The sequence below is a fragment of the Struthio camelus genome, chromosome 13, assembly GCF_040807025.1.
Source record: "Struthio camelus isolate bStrCam1 chromosome 13, bStrCam1.hap1, whole genome shotgun sequence".
Taxonomy (NCBI): Eukaryota; Metazoa; Chordata; class Aves; order Struthioniformes; family Struthionidae; genus Struthio; species Struthio camelus.
Window position 1 is genome coordinate 227,123 of NC_090954.1, and position 23,222 is coordinate 250,344.

Consider the following 23,222-nt stretch of genomic DNA (forward strand, 5'->3'; position numbering starts at 1 on the left):
CGGAGGCGAAGGGCCGCAGGGCGGGGCGCGCATCGCCGCCCGCCCTCCCGGCGGGTCTCGGCCCGGCGCCCCCTGCGCCCCGGGGGGCGGCGGGGCCGCGCGGGGCCGGGGCCGGGGCCGGGGCCGGGGCCGGGGCCGCCTCACGGGTGGCGGCGGGGGCTCCGCGCTGCGGCCCCGGCCCCGGCCGCCGCCCCCTGCCACAAAGGACCAGAAACGGCCCCGTCTCCCCAGGGCGGCAGGGAAGGCCGGACCCGCCCGCCGCCGGCGCCTCGGCGGCGTGTAGACGAGAGAGGAGGACGGAGCCAGCTCAGTGCACGGATCACTGGATCGCCATTACATAAGCAGGCACTTGAAAACACTATTACTGTACTGGAGAACTTACTGTGATTCTTTAGGGAGAGAGAGAGAGAGAGAAAACTGAGGCAGCACTACGGTAAAACGTTGCTGCGTGCCAAATCTCCCTCCTGAAAAGGAAAGGGACAGAAGCAAGGCAGAGCGAAAACAATGAGCTGCTGGGGAAGAGCGTCCTCATGGATGCGTGAGCTTTAGTGTTAACGAGCTATGATGAAAAACACAAAACATCAGCAACTTCCCATTAGTTCTGGTTTCCAGAAGTGGAAAACCTGGCCCCCTCTACAAACAGTAACAAAGAACGTTTTATTATGCTCTGCTTTCGGGTATGAAGAGCCACAGAACGATTGCATAAGGGACTGCACATTTATACCATTGACTGCATACGTGACCTACAAATAGGAAGAAAGGAATCTGCCCAACACATCCAAGTTGTACAAGCACACGCAACCCTCACCATAGTGATTCTAGTTATAAATCCACCAACTTCATATGGGAGACCAGGAGGCAACAGCTTTGGTACCTGAATAACACGTTCATACTTTGCAACTGAAAGATGCAGACAAATTAGATCGAATTCAGAGACCTGGAGCATGTGACTTATGAAGAGGCTGGGAGTGCTGAACAACTACAGCAGGGGTAAGTGCCACTTCAGTGTTTTACACTGTTTAAAGAGCTGAGGAGCAATACGAGCATTTATGGTGCATAAGTAAATGGCGATAAGAACAACAGAATATTGACGTTAATAAAGCAGATAGATAGTCTTTGCGAATGCCATAAGCAGGAGCTCTTTGTTAAGTGGCAATGCTGAGCTTTAAAAGGGGCACAGAAAAGATAGTTGAAGCTAGCAATTTATCCTTAAGTAATAAGGAGCTCAATTTCTTTCCATATCATAAAGATGGCTGAGAAATTAATTCATTAACCTCGGTTCTCACAAGGAGAAACTCCTAGTACTGAAGGGCTGGTAAAAGGCATAACAAGAGCCAGCTGCAGCTCAGATTAAATTAGAATGCTTTATTATTAACAAAAATAATAAAATACTGCTATTAATTTAAGTTATTAGTAATATGGTATAGTGTTGTGCAATTAAGATCTTAGGGCCTATCCAGGATAGCAATTCATTTGTTAATTGTTTTCAAATTAAGGCCATTTCTTTTTCTAGCACATAGCATACTGCTGGAGTAGCTCATGACATACTTATATGCTCTACAGATGCGTAAAGTAGGTGACTAATGATCCACTATGGCCGAAACAGCGAGGTGTGGAAATGAAGTTAACTGTTTCTTAAGAGCAGCTTGAGCAAAGCCACATTTAGAACAATGCCTCGTCAGAGTTGGAGATCCCGCTAAAGCTGAGGTCAAGCTGCTGTAATGGAGAGAAACAGCAGTTCAGTCACAGCTCAAGAACACGAAAGTGACTGGAAAAGCTTAGCAGGGTAAGTAAGGGTCTTCAGAAGAAAAGTGAAGTGCAAGAACACAAGAACTCTCTCTCTGAAGCTTAAAGGTGCAGACTGCAATGGAAGAGTATCAAACTCTGAAAGAGGTAAGAAAAATACAGAAAATAAAATGTAAACTTACAGTACAAACAGACATGGTGGAAGGTAAGGCCCTAGAACTGGACAAGAAGTTTACTTTTTTCAATTTGTGATTGAGAGCTGTTTTATTAGAGGTGACCTTCCCCAGGGAAGTAGCTGTACTTTGTTATATCCAGGTCTTGAAACTCACTTTACCATTTTTATATTAGCCTACCTGAAGGTATAGAGATAAAATAAAAAGCTCCTGAAAGGCAAGGGGAAGAGAGAGAGAAGAGAGCAGTGTCAAGATGAGCAGTACCTGGTTGCTTTTCAAATGCCTGGTGGGAGTGGGCAGCTGGTATGCCAAGGTTAGAAGAGGGATCTAGAGACACTGGCCAATTAGGAGAAGAGGAAGCTGCAGGGAGATTTCAGGCTGCGATGCACTGGGAGGGACTGGCCTCAAGCATGTCTGTCTGTGCATCCCAGATGGAGGATTAGCTAGGGGAAACTCTGAAGCTGACAGCCAGAAAATAAGGTTACTTACCAGTAACCAGAGCCTGCAAGATGCATTGTCCACAGGTCCTTTCATGCTATGCTCCACCCATACGCTGTGTAGTTTCACTCCGGTTTTCTACCAAAGCAATACTTACAAGACATGCTTGGTGCATGAATAAGTAGATTAGCATGTCATGCAGCTCAGTTGATGCCTCTTAACTGTAGGTATCAAAGGGCTACCAGAAGTGAGGAAGGAGAAGAGTCATATGTGCACAGGAGGAATACATTTTAAAGACTGTTCATACCTGATATCTTCTTTCACCTTATCTATATTGCAGGTAAATCCAAGTTACTGTTCCACATCCAAGTTCTCTACTTTAATTCCTGTTTGACATCTTCAGGTTACCCAAGAGGCAGTCTCAAAATCTTTTGGAGGAACAACTGCCTTTGATGTACTGAGAAAGCACTTATTTTTTTCCATATTTAATGCTGTCTGGTTCAGTTCCCTCGGAGTACAGTTTTATGAAGATAGAAAAGGTTAACTGTTGTAAGATTAGCCTTTGCAGACTGTTTCATTTCTAATTAGCATCAAATATGGGAAGTTGGTTGAAAAGAAGGGGAAGTTTCAGACTAGGGACATCATCTCTTCCCCTTGATTTGAGACGGAGTGAGAGAGATGAGCGTCCTGCCTAACATCTTGAAGGCTCTGTGAAACTGGTGAATGAGTGCTAAATATGCCTTTGCGTGGTTGAGCTCATGCCAAGCCTCTGTACTGTGAATGCAACCAAGTTCCCTTGGGCAGGCCAACAGCTGTATGGCCTGAATCCCGGTTTCCACTTCTCCACAGTTCCACAGAACACTGGCTGAAAGACAGCTGGAGCTTAAAACTCTTACAGATATTCAAAATATGGTACCTGCCCAGTATCTTGTGCAGCTCCATTTAATGGAAAAATAGCATTCAGTAGAAGAAATGTCATGACTCCAATCAACTAAATAAGGTAACAGCACTATGATTTTTAAGGCCTACCATTGACGTTGTTTTGTCTCTGCTCTGAAATTTCTCATTTCTAATATATAAATCTTTAATTAGCTTACATTCCAGGTTACATAACAGCTGCCCCTTAAAAGACTGTAACCAGAGACTACGGTGACAAAAACTATTGATTGTACATCTTAAAACAATACTATCATCACTTCAGTTAGCTAGTTTTGCAGTAAGCTCTATATGAAGATGAAACATGATGCAACTTATGGTCCATATTGGGAGGGTGAGTGCTTAGACTGACCCTCTTCAAAAAGTCCTGTTAAGAGAGCCCTAACACATGTCTTGAGATCACCATTAACTACACTTGCACAATGAATTATATGATAAGCTCCAAATTAGCTATCACTACTCAGGAAAAATAGCATAGTCATCACTACTGCAAATCTCAGTGCCTCCATTAGTAGGAAATGCAGCAATAGGAGTTTTTCAGAAATGAATAGTGAGCATCACTATTGTCAGTCCAGAAATGCATGGTCAACTACCTTTAAAACCTTGCATGTAATTTGAATCATCTTCCCTCAAGAACGGGGTGGCTGAACTAATAAGAGGCATGAGAAGGTCAGCAAGAATGATCAGAGGTACTGAAAAAGTACTACGCAAAGCAATTCTCTACAGTCCAAGACTGTTCACCACCTTGGAGGACAGATGCTTAGAGGAAGAGGAATGGCACATGAGAGGACTATGAAGCTAAGGAAATGGTTGAAGGGGTAAACACAAAGGACACCTACTTTCAGAAAAAAAGATTCTGGAGCTCAGGTAAATTAATGAGCAGCAAAATTTAAGCTAACAAAGGTACATACTTTTCACACAAACAATTAAGTCACGTCACTCTGTCAAAGAACGTAATAGAGGCTGTAAGTATAATTAATTCTGGCATCAAGATTATACAGTTTCAGTAAGCTTCACAGTCTAAGGAAATAGATATATCTATAGAGATATACACACACGCATATGTAGGAAAGGATATTAGGTGTTTTCAGATACACAATACATGACAATTCTATTTCAGAAGTTCTGAAATTGCTGTATATTAGCAGCTCCCATTTTAGATTAGTTGAACAGACTGAGGTGACAATTACACCATTTAATTAACTGAAAATCTTATTTTGATGGAGAACAAGCAAGAATTGGTGAGTGGATTCTCAATCTAGATAAATGTAAATTTATGCCTAACACTGAAAGTGTTAATGACTTACTTGGAATGACTTACCAAATGAAACGGTACAGTCTATCTCCTGGTGTATTCAATCCAGATAAGAGCTATGCTGGTTCAAATAAAAGTTACTGGAACTGATTTTACCAGTTTTCATGCCCTCATCTGGTCCAAAATCTGGATGGCTACATATTTCTTAGTTTTAACCCACAATTTTTGGGCTAATCATTCCTTTGGTTTTGGCTGAATATCGCTTCAGGTTGATTGCGCTGCATGATTACTAACAGAGAAAATACAAGAGACAGAAACAGCGTTTGGTAGACCCAATCCAAACAGAAAGCTTCAGCATGAGATGCAGAACTCTTGTGTAAATCACTACCTTTGGCATGACTCAAGCTACTGCATTACATGTAGCTAAGTCTTTGTCCTTATGTCCAATTATGTCGTTAGGCTCTTTGTCCAATTCTAGTAATTGCTGATACACAACAAAACCAAGAAAATCTCAGCTATAATTAACCACTCAGGATGGTTTGTATGCACAGAGTCCAGCCAGAACGCACAAGAGACTCTGCAGAACATGAATATGCTGAAGTTAAATGGTTCATGGGCTGGGGTAATCCTTTTTACAGAATTACAGAATGGTTGAGGTTGGAAGGGACCTCTGGAGATCCTCTAGTCCAACCCCCCATCTCACCTAAAGCAATCTTTGCCACCTCATCCATAGCTCCAGTAGAGAGGGCAGCACTGACCCCAACCTGTTAGAAAGACAGTGAAAAGAGGGGGAGCACATCATACGAGATGTGGTTCATGACAGGATGGATCCTCTACTCAGAGGATCTCTGAGAATCAAGAATGCGTAGGTGACTTGGTATGGCCCCAGCATATGTTTGGGATTCCAGGCTTAAAAAAATCCCAAGCCTTCTGGTGAGACACTGGGCAACAAGTTGTCAGGTTGCCTAGAGGCAGAAGCTGAGACAGCCTCAAGGCAGGAAGGTCAGAGTCCAGGTCTGAAAGAAACTGCACAGACTGTTACAGTAAATGACTTTTATTTAAAAAAAAATGAAATAACCGTGAACATATTAACAGGCCTGCAGGTGGCACTACAGTACAGCTGGATATAAGGTAGATACATTTCCCCATGTACCCAGACAACGAAATCCATTGCATCAATGCTGACATTAGTAAATTCTGAATACAGTTCTATCAAGCAGGAACATTTTACTTAAAATAGTTCTGGACAAAGTTGATACTGAAAGTTAACTTTTCCTTCACTTTGGGAAAGGATAGATGTTTTGAACTAGCACTGGCATTGGGTGAACTATTGCCTGCGGTTACCAGTGCAGGGAGAGATGCACAACATCTCCACATGAGAACAGAGTTCATATTCCTTCTTCCTTCTCATTTTGAGGAAGCAGGGGGACAGGGAGGGACAGGGTAGAGAAGAGGGGTGAGGAATATAGGCAAGGGAGGTGGGGTGTCAATTACTATTCACTCTCCTTTGGCTGTTTTTGTGCTATTTTGGACTGCTTTCTAAAAATCACTTCTTGATTTTATTGAAAGGAAGACTAAATGTAATGCGCCTTTCCTTGAAAACCCAGGAACAGTTGTGGTATTTCAAAAATACTAAAAATATCTACTTTCATGAAATATTAACTGTTTCACTACAAACCTAGTTTTTCACTAAATACACAATTCTCCTATTTCTGGAGTTTCCTGGGAAAAAAAGTGGGTTCTCCCTTTATTTCTGCAACTCTACAGTGTATAGAGAAATGGCTACAAGAAGGGGAGTGCAGAGAATCGCTTTATCCTTTTCCTTGGCCTGTATTTCACATGGGAAGATTACTTAAATTTCTGCAATTTGGCTACTGCTGGTCACACTCCTTCAGCAGCTATCAACTAAGTCTGCAGCAGGACAACCCACCTCCAGCACATTCCTTCTAACTCTCTGGAGACTAACTAGGCATGAGGAAAAAAAACATCCACACTCTTTATACCATTTCTATTCATAATATGCAGGAACACCATGTGGTTTCCCTGTTATTCCAATTTCCAAAAGGCCACAGGAAAGGAACATGGCACCTTTCATTAGAATCTGGAATTCTGCATGTAACAGTGCGACCTTCCATTAGACCTTCAGTGTTGAGGCAGCGTAGAAAACAGTGGCTGAAGAGTGTGTGTAATACTGACCACACCAGCTCTTAGTGAGAAGCCTCTGCTCCTGCAGAGGCAGTCATGTGCAGTCCCTGTATATACTGTGAGCAAAAGGCTTACTTCACAGGGGATTTGGAATTAGCAACTCCTACGATCTAGCTAGTTTGGATTCATGAGCTTTCAGTGTGCCAACAGCATCTTTCACTGCATGGTAGATAATATTTTTCACCTGTAATAGGAGAGAGAGAGAGAGAGAGAGAGAGATAGAGAGAGAGAGAGAGAGAGAGAGAGAAAAATCAGCTTCTCCAGACTAATGAGGAGAATCTTGCATACCCATGCAATCAGCTTTAACAGTTGAATCCATAATAGTTGGGAAGTATACATGAAGATGTACAACACTGAGCTGCACTAAAAATTCAGCAGAAGTTAGCACTACTACTGCTTCAGGATATCAACAGCACAAGTTTAAACTGTCACAGACTACACAAATATTTTAGAAAACTGCACCGCCTCATTAACTCATCTTCTGGTCACTCAGCAACTCATTTACTCATACTATTTTAGGGTAAAGCCTCTCTTCCTTGAGCCCCTAGGATAAAGTATGCTATTAAGTCATTCATATAAATTTACTTTGAAAAGGTGTGATGAGTCACTTACATTCATATGAATCAGGCCCAAAAGGAGCAAGAAAAATAATACAGTTACAACCCTATCTAAACTGAAAGGATGCAACAAATCATCCTGTTGTCTTTGTATGGAGTTTAAAGACTCTAATTTGTGCAAATCCTTACAGAAGTTTGTTTATAGCAAGTTTTCACTAAATTCTTTGAAAGAATTAACATGGCAAGTTCTGACATTCTTGGGTGATACCCTGGAGGATGTCTAAATATTGAATACTCACTTTTGCAAGAACAGCCATCCTTGCAGATGTCCATCCCCCCATTTTACATGTGGGCAGTTACTAATACACAAAAAATGCTGACAGGGAAGTTTGCAAGCTAAACAGATACCAACTCTTTAGAAGCATATGTAGGTGAAATCAAGATCTCTTACAGTCCTCTCTCTGTAGAGCTTACTGTCTTGTATACAATGCACTACTACTGTTCAGTGCACAGTATGTTCTGTACATAATTATTTGTTTAAACAATTTTATCTCTTCAAACCAAAACACGTTTCTTGAGGTTTTTATTATTTGGGATTAATTAAAATTTAAATAAGCAAGTCTTCACTCCCACAGCAATTCTCCTTTAGACAATTAATGCAGAATCAAATATGAATGATCTCAGTGAAATACACTTATCTTCAAAACAAAGCATTTCTTTTTCTTTTTAATATGGATTTATTTTTTCTGTTATACTTCACTCTCATTCAGAATTTGGCCATTTATAAACTAATTAATGCTGATACGTGCAAGAGTTCATCAGTGGGAAATTTCTCTGGAAAGCCAGGAGGTTAATATCAATTTTTGCTTATATAATACTGCAGATGTAGATGCATTTTTTAAAAAAAAAATATTTACCAAATGAAAAATACTTCACATAACTCTGGACGTTTATCTCTTAAATCATTAGCCATTTGTTTCTTACACTGAACAGACCTGGCAAAACTCAGGATATATTTAGAGACTACCCTCAAAATAGTTACCTGCAGTTTATCCTCATGGTTTGTATGAGTATTAGACAGGTGCCTGAACTCCTGGGTCAGACGGAAGCAGTGCTTCACATGCTCTGGAGATACAAAATCCTCTGCCACTTTGATGCAGCTGTACAAATTATGGACCTAAAAAAAACCCCATACCAAATGGTAGATACACCAAGACTGAGTGAACTATGCAGTGTTAATAGTTATATAAAAAACACGTGTGTATGTTACGTTGTTCCACACTTACTTATCAGAAATAAGAACTGAAGCCTATTTAATTTCACACAAAATTGTGTGCCTGATCACAGAATCACTGAATGGTTGAGGTTGGAAGGGACCTCTGGAGATCTAGTCCAAACCCCCTGCTCAAGCAGGGTCACTTAGAGCACATTGCAGACATGCTTTTGAATTATTTCCAAGAATGGAGACTCTACAGCCTCTCTGGGCAACCTGTTCCAGTGCTCAGTCACCCTCATAGTAAAGAAGTTTTCCTTATGTTCAGATGGATCCTCCTGTGTTTCAGAGTTGTGCCCGTTTCCTCTTGTCCTATTACTGGGCACTACCAAAAAGAGTGTGCTATCGAAAACCAGCAAACAAACAAACAAAAAAAACCAAAACAAAATAGCTGACATTTCAGATGTCCCCTATCTTTCCAAATATAATAGCGTTCTCAAAAGTATGTTCTCCATACTTTTCTGGACCTCTGTTCCCTAGGCTGAAGTTTCACTAGCAGGAATGTTTTCTCACTGTTCACTCTAAATATTCTTTTTCTTAATTCTATCACATTACACATTATTCAGTTTTTTTTTTTTTTTTTTTAAAAACATGTTCACTAACATAAGGATTAAGAACCAATTCAAATAGTTCCTGTAAGAACAGCCTACATAGAAAATGGAACCAAAGTCAGCAACGAACTAACAGTTATTTGGGAGTCACAGTTCTATCCCAGGTTTAATCTATCCCAGTGTCCCAGGTTTAATTCTATTTGTCAATATGCCTGTAAGTGGCACACTTACCTGATGGGGAGCACCTGCAGGAATGAACACAGCATCTCCTAGGAACTGCACTATTGCCCAACCTTGTACACCATACTCATCATAGAGTCGCTTACGTAAGGTCTGGTCCAGGTACCAACTTTGGTCATGAATGGGGTCATGATCTGGGGGATTTTCTTGGCCTTGCTCTTCTCCAACCTAGCGCCATGATACAGAGAAATATGACACTGCACCTTGATATTGCTGGCCCACAAAACACTCTGTACTAAACCACATAACAAGCATAACCTCAAGCTACTTAAAAGTGTGGCACTACTTTTGTTAAGATCATTCAGGTCTTCATTAATAACATCTGCATTAGCATGAAGTAGACCAGGCTCAAAAGCTTGGGAAAAAATTAACCTCTACTGTCCTCAAAGAGAGCATGAGAATACCTATGCACGTGATGACCACAGCAATTTGTATCACTGGTTGCTACAAGTAAGCTTGCTAAAGGAATCTGCTAGGTCCAAACCTCCTTTGTCACAAACATACCTTCCGGAGAAGTTCCCGTATCTTTTCAGCGTCCTTGGCTGCATAGATGTGCCACAATGCTCCAGGTTTTTCTTTTCCTTCATGGATTCGCTGCTTTGTTACATCATCAGCATCTCCCTCATCAATTGTTTTCAGAACCTCTGAAAGGAAGACCCACATGAAAACAAAATGATTATACAGCTTCTGATTTTTGGCACACAGAATAGGAAGGATCCTTTCAATCCACTAAAGCCAGTCACACTAATATTGCAGCTACTCCAATATTGCAGATACTCTAAGTGCATCAAGCTTCAGTCATGAATTCAAACTGAACTAATGCAATTATTCAAATGCAATTATTCTAATATAAGGAGAGGGAAGAGTAACATCACTGTTTCCTGTACTTTCTTGAAGCAGATGTATCTAATTTCTAGCAAAACACCATTGCTTTCACAGTTGGGAACCAATGAAACATTACCACACTTTTAAATATGTGCTGCAGACATAATCCAAATAGCCAAGGCAGTTTGTCATGTTTCATAGTTATAACACACTTGAACAATAAAAGACCTCAGATACATTCTTCTTCCTAACACACACTATCAAAGAAAACAGCTTTCCTCAAACATTACCATCATCATGGGTCCCTTCCCCAATGGGAATGCCAACATACACCATGACATTAACAGCATCAGACACATCCAAGTGCAGGTTGGTTGTACCAACTCGTCTGTCTTCTGCAGTGATCAAGCCTATTTAAAAAAAAAAAAAAAAAAAAAAAAGTGTAACATAAAAGTCACTCTGTTTAAACTCCCACAAAAGTAACCTCTCTGAAAAAATCCTTTTTTCTAGAATGCTACTTTTACATAGAGGCAAAAGTAGAAACCAATGTCAGAGTGTAGCTGCAGTAGTTCAAGTTTCATGGCATGTGGCACGTGTAAAAAAGTTTACTGAAAACTAACATTTTCTAGGAGAATAGAAGTAGTAAGTATAGTTCACTCCCAATCATAACAAAGCAGGCATTTTAAAAACAAAACCTGAATTTGTACTTTACAGTTTTGTCTCAACTCACTGCAGCCAGCATAACAGAACACAAAACAGTAGCTAATTTAAGCAGAAAGCCAACTCTAGTTTGTAACATTCAGAAGGTTACACGACATAAAGAGAGCACAGATGAAATATAAATGAGGAGGAAATATACTATATAGGATCAAAAACCAGACTAGATAAATTCACAAAGTTTAGGTTAATTACTGGCTTCAGGTGAGAGCCCTTACAACTCCAGCCTCAAAACTGTGCTTTGTCAGATGCAGCAAGATATAATGAAAGATGGGTCTCGTTTAACATTTGCCACAGAGTATGCTGGAATATACGAATCTATCATCAATGGCAGTTCTTATGTTAAGTGTACAGTTTAGGGAACTGTGTAAAGATTGGTTGATATTTACGAGTCCTATATACACAAAACCTATTTAAGAGAATAGGCTTTCTTCACAGTCCACTCCTATAAACATGTCCTTCTATTTAGGCAACTGAGTATCACTGAAATAACCAGGCTTCAGTTACAGCTTTCCTATGTTAATACTTTAAAATGCTAAGCACATGAAAGTCTTCACTAACACAAGGTGAGAATTATTTTCCACCATATATTCACAAAACAAACCCATATATTTACAATTGAAATACACTGCTTTACTTCCTTAATTCAGATTGGGGAAGGGGACTGCCAGTTTAGAAGAGTTACTCTCATTCACCCTACAGAATTGCCTTTATTTCTAGTTCCACCCTTTATTTCGTGTATAATCAAGCTAAGAGTAAAAAAAGATGTAACGCTGCTTTTGAAGACAGACCTAAACTTTTTCCTTGAACGTAAATAAAGTGCAATACTTTCTCTCTTTGAAAGAGGACCTAAAGGAGGATCAAATACTAGAAGATTAAATTCTACTGCTAAAAAAATAACATCAGCACTCTCTCCACAAATTCAAGATACCAAAGAGAAGAAAATTTTGACATTTAAGATAAATCTAACAAAACTAATATATTCTTCCATTGCTAGGAACTAGCAGAATGCAAAGACAAGTTAGCCTTCAAAGATTACTTTGCTTCTTGCTGCACTCTAATCTGTTTATTTCTTGATTAGATAAGCTCTTTTGAGGTAGGGCCTTCATCACTCAACCTGCACAGTAAGTAATATACAAGCCAAAACATTGGACAATGCCTTTAAATATCAAAAACCCCAATCTGTATATTTTCACAAATCTCTTAAAAAAAAAAAAAAATTATTTGTGATGTCATACCGCTATGATAAAAAAAACCAAAATAATCCCATTAAAACTATTTCTCAGAACTGCAAGAAGTTGGTTTACAGCTTTTAAGTCTAAAATCCACATCTGGTTACTGAGCTAAATATATATATATATATTTTTTAAAGAGATGAAACAATGAAAAATTTTTCACGGCCTCAGGTGAGTTGTTACTGTAGGAATATTAATAGTTGGAATTTAAAGTCTAAAAAAGCCAGCACCTCTCTATCTTCAGGATTTAAAGAGAACTACAGAAGTTACACTATATGTTAAGCTTCCTTCTGCATACCTGTTTTGTGACAAGTCTGCAATTTTTTTTCCCTCTTCAGTATAGGGTGATATTTTTCCGTATATCCCAAGAGCAACTACTTTAAACATTAGTTTATCTTACTCTGAAGTTGCTAAGTAGGCGTTTCCAAATCAGCAGGTATTTAAAAGCATCTTGAAACTTTAACAATCAATTGTTTTAATTTAAAAGCTTCTGCACCCTATTTTCGGCAGTCATCTCAAACACAGTACATTCAGGAAGCTAAGTAATTCCAAGATTATAAAACACGCATTAATTGTTTATATATCCCCAACCCTCTGCTGTACTAAATGTCATTTGAAAGTTTAATGCTGCACTGCCCTATGCAGCGTATGTACTCAGGCAAAGGTTTCCTCTATTTGCATGCTATTTACCTGCTACACAATTTCCGTATCAGAGGACAAAACTACCCATCTAACTCAGGCAGCTGAACACGGTGACAGTCTTGCATACTGTCAATGACCTGTGGTGTTAGACACGCATGAAGAAAATCCCAGTCTTAGCTAGAAACATGAACACACAGACTCAAGTGCCTAGAAACTGGTGCATTTTCCTCTCAAACGTATCAGTTGGTCTCAAAATGATACTGCCCTCACCTTGAGCCCTGCCTTGTAGCAGTTATAATTGTTTGCAGACTTGTCATATAAACATTTCCTGGGAAATGCAAGGTAAAAAAGGCACATCTGACAATTGTGAAAGGACTAGCACAACAGGACTAACTCAGAAAAGTGAGAATGCGTCCTAGGTAAGTACTTTTGATTAACACAACAGCCTTGCATATGCTTGCAATATAATATGGAGTCATGAAAATCAACACCTGTAGAACTGTTCTCACGTACCATAGGCATTGTACATTTTAGGACCCAGGTCAGGACGGACAAAGTAGCTTGGCAGCCTAGAAGCCAAATTCAGTCTGCCATCCCTCTTGGTATACTCAGGAAGAGGAAGATTTTCCATCAAGTCCTCAAATCTGGAGAGGAAAAAGAACAAAATGTTCATGTTTTCTTCTGCTCCGCTTTCAATACGTCTGTATCTCTAAGCTGATTATAACCCATGCAGCTAGAGTCCTGTAGACACTGTTGCTAAGGTTTACTTACCTTGTAGGCATCATATCTCTAAAGTCCTCCCCTGGAGGCCAATCCTTTAGCTTTAGTACCATTGGCTGACCGTCATCTGACCTGAGCCGTTCTGTAAGAAACGGATTAAGATTTATGTATGTCCTGTCTTTTACCACAACCCATTACCTTGTTGAAGCCATAAATTCTTTGTAGCAATACCTCTCTTCCATAACACAGCAAAACAGATGCTGATTTTTCTTTGGGCTCCTAAGCATTACAATAACAGGACCATATAAGAGCGTAACAATTAGATACAGGGTAGTATCACTGTCTACAGTCAAAGTTTAGAAGATCCTGCATAGCTGTTAAATCCTGGAGAGTTTTTATCCAACTCCAAAACAAGAGTTTCCAGAACATTCTGCCTTACCACTTCCAAAGTCTAAAGGCGTTTTACATTTCATTTCAAGAGGAGCGGTGCTTCTATAAAACAAATGCTGTCAGCTAACACTTTGAGATCAACCTGAACTCCAGTATAAGGCAAGAAACCATGATATACCATGCTCAAAAAACTAAAGGACAGAGGGTTACCAAGGAACACTACCATCAGGCACTGGGCACCAAACAGAACACATCCTTCCCAATTCACCAGGCGGGACATTTGAGAAATCCTGAAGATGACTGAATTGTAGCATACGCCTTTTTGATTAGAGAGGGATGCCAAGGGAAGATCAGAACCATTCAGACATCTGAAGATGAGTCATGTCAATTAGTTTGCTTTAAAATACAAACATCATCTAAGAAATCATTTTTGAGAATGGTGGGCGGGGGGGGGGGGGGGGGGCAGAAGGCTTCTGGTTTTCAAAATTTTTCCTTGTGGGAAGGCAAATTAGCAGGGAGCCAAAGTCAAACACTTCAGGAGTCTCACCTGAGACCTGACTGGTAACAGAGAGCTGACAGCACAGAAAGACATTTTGTATGTAACAGGAAAGGTTTTCTTGAGTGGATGTATGATATAACAGTATCGACCACAATATGAACTGCTGTTTTGCCTCAGACATTAGAACGGCTACGAAAATATCTAGAAGTGAGTAAATGCAGCACCTTGGGAAACTCAGTATGGCATTCAGAGAGAAACAAAGTTCACTCCTCTACCAGATTCTTCACAGCTTAACATGAAGTCATCAGTTGGAAAACAGAAAGGACCGCAGCCTGACACCCCCACGTCTCCTTTCCCCAAAACATAACATCCTTCACCACTCCCTACCACACCAAAGAACTATCAGCTGAAAAGCAACTAGCTGTACCAAAGACTCTGTAACCTACTAGAGCTGCTGGCAGCACCTAAAGAGAAAAATATAAGAAACTAGGACTTGAAGATCCATGAGTCATGCTTGCAGTATGCATCAACAGGCTATGGAAAACAGCCCTGGGTTACAATATTAAAAAATGATTTGATTTAAAATAAAAGGATAGAAGAATTGCAGATATGTAGAACAAAATGACTCATTTAAAAGAAATGAATTTTGATGAGCTAAATATTTTAGACTGGCAAGTGAACTGGATTCAAGTCCTCAAGGACTTGAATTCAAAGATGTTTCAGAACTTCCTATATTCAAGATCTTAAAACCAAGGACCTTTGATCCAAATAAGCAGCAGCAGCTTTTACAAGGCTATTCAGAAAGGACAGAGTGAACAGTTACTGGAAGGAGAACATAATGATCTGACAAATTACACGAAACAGGATGAAAAATATAGAGCTGATCAGCAAAGAAAAGCAGATTTAAGAATGATCAAGATGAAGTAAGAACTGCCAGAAGTCCAGATAGAACTCAAAGATATTAAAAGCAAACTGCACAAGATTAAAATCAACTTAAATAAACAAAGTATCAGATAGCATAGCTAAGGGATCATCTCAATACCACCTCCAATGTAGAGTGGCTGCTCTGCTTCTCTTCGATAACTAAATGACTGTTTGGAAATAAAAACAGCCATGTATCTGAGAAATCTAAAATTGACCTAATGCAGAGAAGTCAGTCACCATATAATTTCCAGCGCATTTCCACATAAGCGGGCATAGTCCTCATAAGCGGACTATGAGCGAATATCAATCTTCTAAACTAGGGATTGGCTGAAGAACACTACATAAAATATACTTAAAAGAAACGAGCAAAAAAATCGATCAGGCTTTCCAGTCTGGATCACTAAAATTTCTCATATAGAGTGTGGTAAAGGCACCATCTAAAAGGCAGGCAACAGTGGAGTTTGCTGAAAGAGAAGCATCTGGCTGGAGAGAAACTACAAATAACACTTCTTGAAGATAACTTGATCCGCATGCGTTTACTATTTTCATGAATGACCCCAGCACAAGAGTGAAGTGCTGGTGAAATTTTCCAATCGCAGTCAATACAGAGAAAGACCACACCATTATATCCTTCTAGGCCACTTATTTCTCTGTAGTAACAGGATTAGAATGAAATTTAACAGTACAAAATACAAGACTGTATATTTGGAACAATATAAAAGTTGGGAACTCTTTGATTGGAAAATGACTAGGGAAATGAATATTCTCAGTCTACAAATCTATCACCCTGTTTGCTATTGAAAAAAAGCTTTCCACTTAGTTGCCTGTTTGTCCACGATTTCTGCTATGTGCACATAGCAACAAATATGGAAAACCATTTTACAGATACACTTTTAAAATCAGCAGCGTTGCAATGAACCATTACAGCTCTCTATAAATCTTAGACTGCTCTGACCCAGATGCATACAATCTAAAATGGAGCTCCCTGCTTTTCTGAAGCTCATTGAAGATCTACATGATTAATGTGACCAACTCAAGACAGGATTTTTTTCCCCAGGATTATATTCCCAGGAATTTTCAGTGGTTAGCTCAAGCATTAGGAATGTGTTATCACATGAGGTACACATACAGCATTGCTGTTCATAATTCTTGTGAAAAATGTAGTTGAACTTGCAGAAGATCTGTGATAATAAAAAACCCCATAATCTCAAGTTTATTTAGTTGGCATATTCCACTGAGTCCTAGTATCCACAAACCTCACTCTGGTTTAGTTTTGCGAATTCTCTTTAGTTTTACAATAAGTGTTGATGTTGAAAGGAGAGCAAGGGTAGTCAAATCTCATACTGTTGTCTTAATAACGGTAGCTGATTATGATTATCGTTTTCACTGAGAAAAGTTCAAAAAAAGTAGCTCCCCATGACATGGATTATCTTTTGATACATAAAATAACACACCAACATGCTGTAGTACAGCCAAAATTTTATATTTTGAAATACTTTGGCAGCCCAGTCTTAATCTGCACCAGTAAAATGTTTTCTAGGATGCCCTGCATCTAAGGAGCAATGGCTTCTTTGTACAACACTGAGAGCTATCAGGAATTTTTTTTTTTTTCCCCCTCCACCCCTCGAGAAAACAGGAAGAAAAGGTGGTGGTGGTCAAGGTAATAAGACAGGCAGCGCAGCCAAATTAGCCAGCTGTTAGATATTACTTACTAGATATTATCTCAAAGCCATCCCAGAAGTCACGCACTTTCACATCTGAAATTATGGCACAGTTCCTGCAGTTCACCAAATCTACATCTTGATCTCCAAATTCCAAGCTGAAAGCTTCTGGTTTCCAGAGCTCTGGCTTCAACTTCTTATGGACACCAGATACGAGCACGGGCTGAGAATACAAAGAATAAATGCTTACTCCACCATAACCAAATTTCTTACATATGCAACCACACTTTAAGAGCTGAAACTCCTCCCTATCCTCACACCAAAGACACTACAAATTATTTTCATCCACATGTACAACTTCTGTACATCAAAAAAAAAAAAAAACCCTAGTCTCAAAGTAAACTTCAATTTCAGGCCGTGTGCAGTTATCTTAGTTTAATATATCACTTCTAAGACGAGACAGAATGTGGAAGTACTGCACGTATAAAGGCCCCCTGCCTCCTGTTTTTAAGCACACACGTAACTACTACTAGAAACAATATTTGTATTGAAACTTGCTCATAAGAAAATGCCAAAAAAAATTATTTCTCTTGTTCCTTATGCACAATTATGGATCATCATTAACTCCCAAGTACAAAAGCAAGGGGTGGACAGAAATTGTTCCCTTGCAAAAGTTTTCTAAGATGTTTAGGCTTCATATACCTACACATTCCAACTCAAGGTTTGAATGGCCACAAAATAAATGCTCCATAAATGCTCAGGGCTTTTCCTGAACTAACAATGCTAGGAAAAGGTGTACCAGACAATCCTCTCCACCACTGGCCAAAAACTTCTAAGTTCAAGATGATTCGAGACTCTCAGTTCCTTTCACACTGCCTCTAAAGACTTGAGAGAAGAGGGAAAGGGGGTATGAAAGGAACTTATAAATGGATTACCAAGCCTGAAGAACTCCAGTTTTAGTAAATGCTATGTTCAAGTGACGGTTCACATGTCTATGCAAATTTGACATGATTCCAAGTTGTGTCCTATACATTAAAAGTGATCTGAAGGTGGATCTTGGGTTTATTCACGTGAACAAAGGGGTCAGTACAACCCTGAGGAACACGGATGCTCCTAGATGTTCTGCTAGTGTTACAACTCTTGGCAAAGATAGGTACAGAGCCATAGACAAGCAGCTCTGAGGGTGCCTTGTTTAAAAACACTCTCAGTCCCACTACTGGGTCCTGAATGGTACACGAGCACGACAGTTGTGGCCAGAGCCTTAGTCTGCACCAATTTGGAAGGCGATGAGCTTCGACAGCTACACTTTGACAGAAGATCAGTAATCACATCTCTAGAATCCATGAGGAGAGTCAGGATTTGCTAATAGTCAAGTACCCCATGGCCATGGGCAGCGTCTTGTGCCAATCAGCCAACCTCGACTGCAGAGAAGCTGACAAGCAAGCCTTTTTTTGGTAGCTCCCGAAATGTTTAAGATCCTTCTTAGAGAGGCAGTGCTGTTTGCTGACGGGGTGGTTGAGAAAGCTAGCAGAGGATACTGACCCTAAGCTTAGAGTGTTCTTAGCCATGACAGGAAAATTACATCTGATTGACACCGTGGGGGTGCAAAAGAATGATGTGAAATCCTTCACGAATAAGAAGAATGCAACAAGTTCAAAGCGCAATAGATCTCTGTGCACTACAAAAAAAAACGGGAGGGCAAGAAGGTAACTTCAGTTAGGGAGAAAGCTGACAGCAGTGGTAGCAAGCTAAGTTTCTAGTCAGACAAGTGAGTATGCTGCACCTCTTCCCTCTGTTAAGAGCTGGCTAGGGGAATACTGACTGCAAGAGAAACAGGAACTAGAAACTCTATGGTTGGTGGTGCCACAATCCTCTCTGTAGTTCTCACGACCATGTGCTAGTCATGCTTGTACCTAGGGCCCCAGAGAATTCGCAGTCCCAAGTGACAGGCTAAAGTTGACTGAAAAATACCCTGCCTCTGGCAGGAACTGACCTCAAGTTTTAGAAGAGGAATATGTAGCCTGGTCTGTTCTTCCATCACAGCTGAGCAGCCTGCAATGTCTTGCAAGCAGCACCCCAAAAAAAGGCGAGGGATGCAAGGACCAAGAGCATTAGCACAATAACAGAAGAGCTGAGAACAAGGACTTTTCCAGAAAAGTTGATGAGGGACAAAACTGTCTGGCTCCAATGGTCTTGGTTCCGAGTAGTCAGTGAAGGTAGTTGTGTCAGAGGAAGCTGAAGAACCAAGTCCCAAGGACATAGTTTGAACACCAGTGGGTCAGGACACCCGATTCTGTCAGGGCTATGGGTGCATCTCCTCTGCAGCAACAGGTACTCCCCTTTTTCTGAAGCTTTGGCTTGTCTAACCAGGTCAATCTTAATGGTTCTCTAAAGATGACTAACAGCTAGCGCACTATGGACTGAGATCTGAAAAGGCAGCTATGCTGGCAACAGATCTAAGGTCCAGTCTTCTGACTGAAGATTTAACTGGTGGATGACCCCACAGAAAATCCAGAAGAGTGCTCAACACATGGGCCGCTGTGTCCAGAGCAATACAGGCTCATACAGACTGTAGGCTCAGGATGACACACTGCATCAAGGACATCCCAAAATTTCTCCAGAAATCACTGCATGCAGTACTTGTATTCTTGCACGTACTGCAGCTGGAAGGAATGGACCTTTCTCTGAGGCTGTAAAGCATCAAGTAGGGGGTACATGTTAGGATGCATGCATGAATCACAGTGGATTCACAAATGGAATCCACTTCTCCCCGTGGCTGAGCAGGTTCAGCACAAATCACACCACAATTAAAGACTGTCACAACATATACCCTCACACTGGTAAGCTGAGAAAAGGTCAGTGTGCAAGGGCATATAGGCTCGAGTCAGTACAGCGTGTAGCACACAAAGCCGCTGTCTCTCTCATTTATAGCGCTAAAGTTGAAATCTTTGTGCGTTGTACGCACTCGAGACCAATTGGCCAAAGTTTGAATGGACATTGACAAGGGAGGATGGGCTACAATTTCAAGATACTTACAGCAGTAAGACTTGGCTATGTTTCATCACTCACCTGGCCTTGTTTCCAACACTCCCTAAAGATCTTCCAGTTGTTCTTGTTGCTAGGATCGTGAAGGCAAAGTAGTCTACCATCACACAGCCAAGAATGGGAGGTGTGTGGATCCAGCACATTTAATCCCATTACCATTTCCTTCACCTCTCTCTGCGTGTCAGCCAAATTACTCGCTCGTTTTGCAGCATCAGATGTCTTCTTGTTTTCCACCACAGAAGCAATGATATGGTCTAAGAAATTAGGCAGGCTTGCTTTACCTTTGGCCCCCTGGAAGACGTAAATCGATAGGTTAAGTTTAGTCTTATAGTAGCATACAGATTCATGCTTATTTGCTCTCATTCATCTTTCTGTCAAGGACATTTTGCTATCAGAAAAACATGCAACAGCACACAAGTCAGAGAGGCATGTATTCAACAAAAGCAAACAGACGTGCCCCTGTTTTACAATGGGCAAACTTAAATAACTTGTGTCAGGTCACCTAGACAAAAATACTATAACTGTCATGAAGTAGAATACGTACATGACCTAATCTCAATTACCTTAATGGTGCAAACAGTTTGTGATTTTCTTAATTTCATTAATATATCAATGCTATTTCTCCATTTCTCCATTCCAAGCAAGCTGAGGAATATTGGAATGTTAAGTAAACACATACAGACTGAGGGAGGAGAAAGCAGCTCCTCTGTGTCTAACATTAGTAAAGCCATTAGTAGATAGTCTCTCTGGTTGTAGTGTCCATACTCCTAGAGGGACTGTTTAAAATTCAGAAGAGATTCAGGAAAACAGCTAAGAACACAATTCAAGATTTAAAAACCTACAGCATATAGCAAGATACTTAAGACACTAAATACGTTTAGTATATCCAACAGAAGGCAAACAGTAACTGGATCACTATTTACAAGGCATCTGTGTTTTCTGGTAGCAAAGAGCTGCTCATTCAAGCCATAACAAGCCATAACAGACAGGAGAAAAACCCAGGGGCTGTATGCTGAGTGAACACTAAGAGAAAAAACTATCACTGGAACAACTTGGTCATCTTCTTTAAAACCAAGTTCAATAAATGGAGAAGCCACTGTACGCAGAGCTATCAACATAAAATACAACAGTGTTCATAACTGAAGTTATGAATTCTGTATGTATATGTTCACAGAATCATAGGAAAGTTCTGTTGAAATCAGGTTAGGTCAGGTTGGGCCAGGCCCCATCAAGCCGAGTCTTGAATAATTCCAGAGAGGAAGATTCCATGACTTCTCTGGGCAACCAATTCTGGTGTTTAAATGTAAAATAAGATTTTTTTTTTTTTCCTTTTATCTGGAGGGAAATTCCCCTGAAGCAGTTTGTGCCCAATGTCTTTTGTCCTGTCACCACGCTGCCTTGTGAAGAGAGTACCTCCACCTTCTCTACAACTACCTTTTAGTTATGAGAAGACTAATTATATCCCCCAAACCTCCTCTTCTCTAGGCTGAAGAAAACCAATTCCTTCAACCTTTATTCATGTCAAGCTCTCCAACACTTCAATCATTTGATGGCCCTTCATAAGACCCCTCAAATTTCCAATGTCTCTATTGAACTCAGGGAGCCAAAACTGGAAACAGTATTCCAGGTGTGACCTAACAAGTGCTGAGTGGAATAATCACATTCCTTGATCTGTTAGCTATACTCTTACTGATGCAGCCCAGGATGCACTTTGCCTTCACTGCTGCAAGAGGGCAATACTGACTCAAGTTCAGCTTGCTGTCCTCCAGGACTCCAGGTCCTTTTCAGCAGACTGCATCCCTGCTAGTCAGACCCCAGCTTGTACTGCTGCTTGGGATTCTAGCGCGTCTTATGCGAGACTAGACGATAAGATCGTCCTCTTCTGCTAGTCTTAAGAAAAGGTACCTTTGCACGGACTCTGAAGAGGCTGTGAAATCGGTAACAAAAAGAGTTTAAACATTACAGTCAATGCTAATTACTCCTCCTCACAGAAGGTCATTCGCTCTGAGATGATTCTCCTCTTCATGAGCAGCACTCTATTAGTCCTGTCAACGTGGCCAGTGTAACTGCTGCTTCTCAGATGCATTCATATTTTACAGTAAGTGTCCAGACATCCAAGTTGGATGGTTGGATCAGATATCCCCAAAAGGTCTTTCAAATCTGAATTACTCTATGGTTCTATGCTTTGTTATTCGTTCCCATCAAGCAAACCAGGTAGCTGAAAAGAAAAACTGGACGTATATTCACAATACTCTTAACTGATTGTTCACTCGGTAAAGAGTGCACAGGCCTTTTAAATTAAAATATGCTGAACAGTTACCTTGAATCTGCTAATCTGTCTGTATTCAGGAAGGACATACATCGCCAAGAGGAAAAGGTCCATTGCATTTATATAGGCAAGTGGTTAGTAAAAGGGTAACAATGAACCACGAGTATCTTGCATGAGATGACCTACTGTAGTGTGGAAAAGCTAAAGAAATAAGTCAACCACCATTGCTCTGCATCATTTTCAGAGCTGAAATACCATCTCAAATCTCCATCTAGAGAAAAACATTTTTCTTAGGAGTATGGCAGTTCTTAAAGCTATCAGCTGAAACAGCTCCTACAATCAGATTGGTGCTTGCATGAATGGCCTTAGTAAGAAGGTGATGGAGTCACAACAGCTTCAACTTAAACATCCTACGCTGATATGAACTACACCTTAACTATACCTCTTCCATGGAAGAGCAGAGGTCAAGAAGGCAAAATAAGACAGTATACAATAGATTTGAGTAAGTGTAGTAAGAGCATGCATACAGTTACGGGGACAAGGTTACAAGCTGACACAGGCTCTCTTTCCTGCAAATAATCACTTGCTTTAAATCATGTGATTGCAACATCTTAGCCTGTACTCAGTGATGAGGAAAAGAAAAAAAAAAAAAGGATTATTGGATTCACTTTCCTGTAGCGATGACCTATTTTCCCTTATAGCTCAAGTTTCCTCTACCAACAGAAAACAACCTGAACTATCGTTAAAGGTTTCATCCTTCCAGATTGATGCAGAGATTAAAAAAAAATTCTGCTATCAGATAAGCCATTTCATTGTCATCCTCATTCTACCTGTGAGTTTTTGAAGCAAGTATTCTTCAAACATACCTGAATTCTTGATAAATTTCACAGCATCAAGCCTTCTCTTGAACTGTTTTTGAGC

The 23,222-nt window shown here is 40.4% G+C and overlaps 1 protein-coding gene and 1 long non-coding RNA gene across 3 annotated transcripts in view; one reads left to right on the forward strand and one right to left on the reverse strand.

Moving 5' to 3' along the window:
• The first annotated feature begins 150 nt into the window (after positions 1-150).
• Positions 151-5,459, forward strand: LOC104140160 (uncharacterized). Its single transcript, XR_693231.2, has 3 exons — positions 151-990; positions 1,564-1,893; positions 2,698-5,459. It is a non-coding gene; the product is annotated as an uncharacterized lncRNA (long non-coding RNA).
• A 127-nt stretch (positions 5,460-5,586) lies between these two features.
• KDM3B (lysine demethylase 3B) overlaps positions 5,587-23,222 on the reverse strand; it is a 57,533-nt gene continuing 39,897 nt past the window's right edge. For both annotated transcript variants that reach the window (XM_068959467.1, XM_068959468.1), the window contains exons 16-24: positions 20,057-20,323; positions 17,039-17,210; positions 13,565-13,655; positions 13,307-13,437; positions 10,490-10,609; positions 9,879-10,018; positions 9,366-9,542; positions 8,353-8,487; positions 5,587-6,937 (exon numbers count right to left, since the gene is read on the reverse strand). In XM_068959467.1, the coding sequence (XP_068815568.1) occupies positions 6,857-6,937; positions 8,353-8,487; positions 9,366-9,542; positions 9,879-10,018; positions 10,490-10,609; positions 13,307-13,437; positions 13,565-13,655; positions 17,039-17,210; positions 20,057-20,323 (1,314 nt within the window). In that variant the 3' untranslated portion in view covers positions 5,587-6,856. The remainder of the gene's footprint in view (positions 6,938-8,352; positions 8,488-9,365; positions 9,543-9,878; positions 10,019-10,489; positions 10,610-13,306; positions 13,438-13,564; positions 13,656-17,038; positions 17,211-20,056; positions 20,324-23,222) is intronic.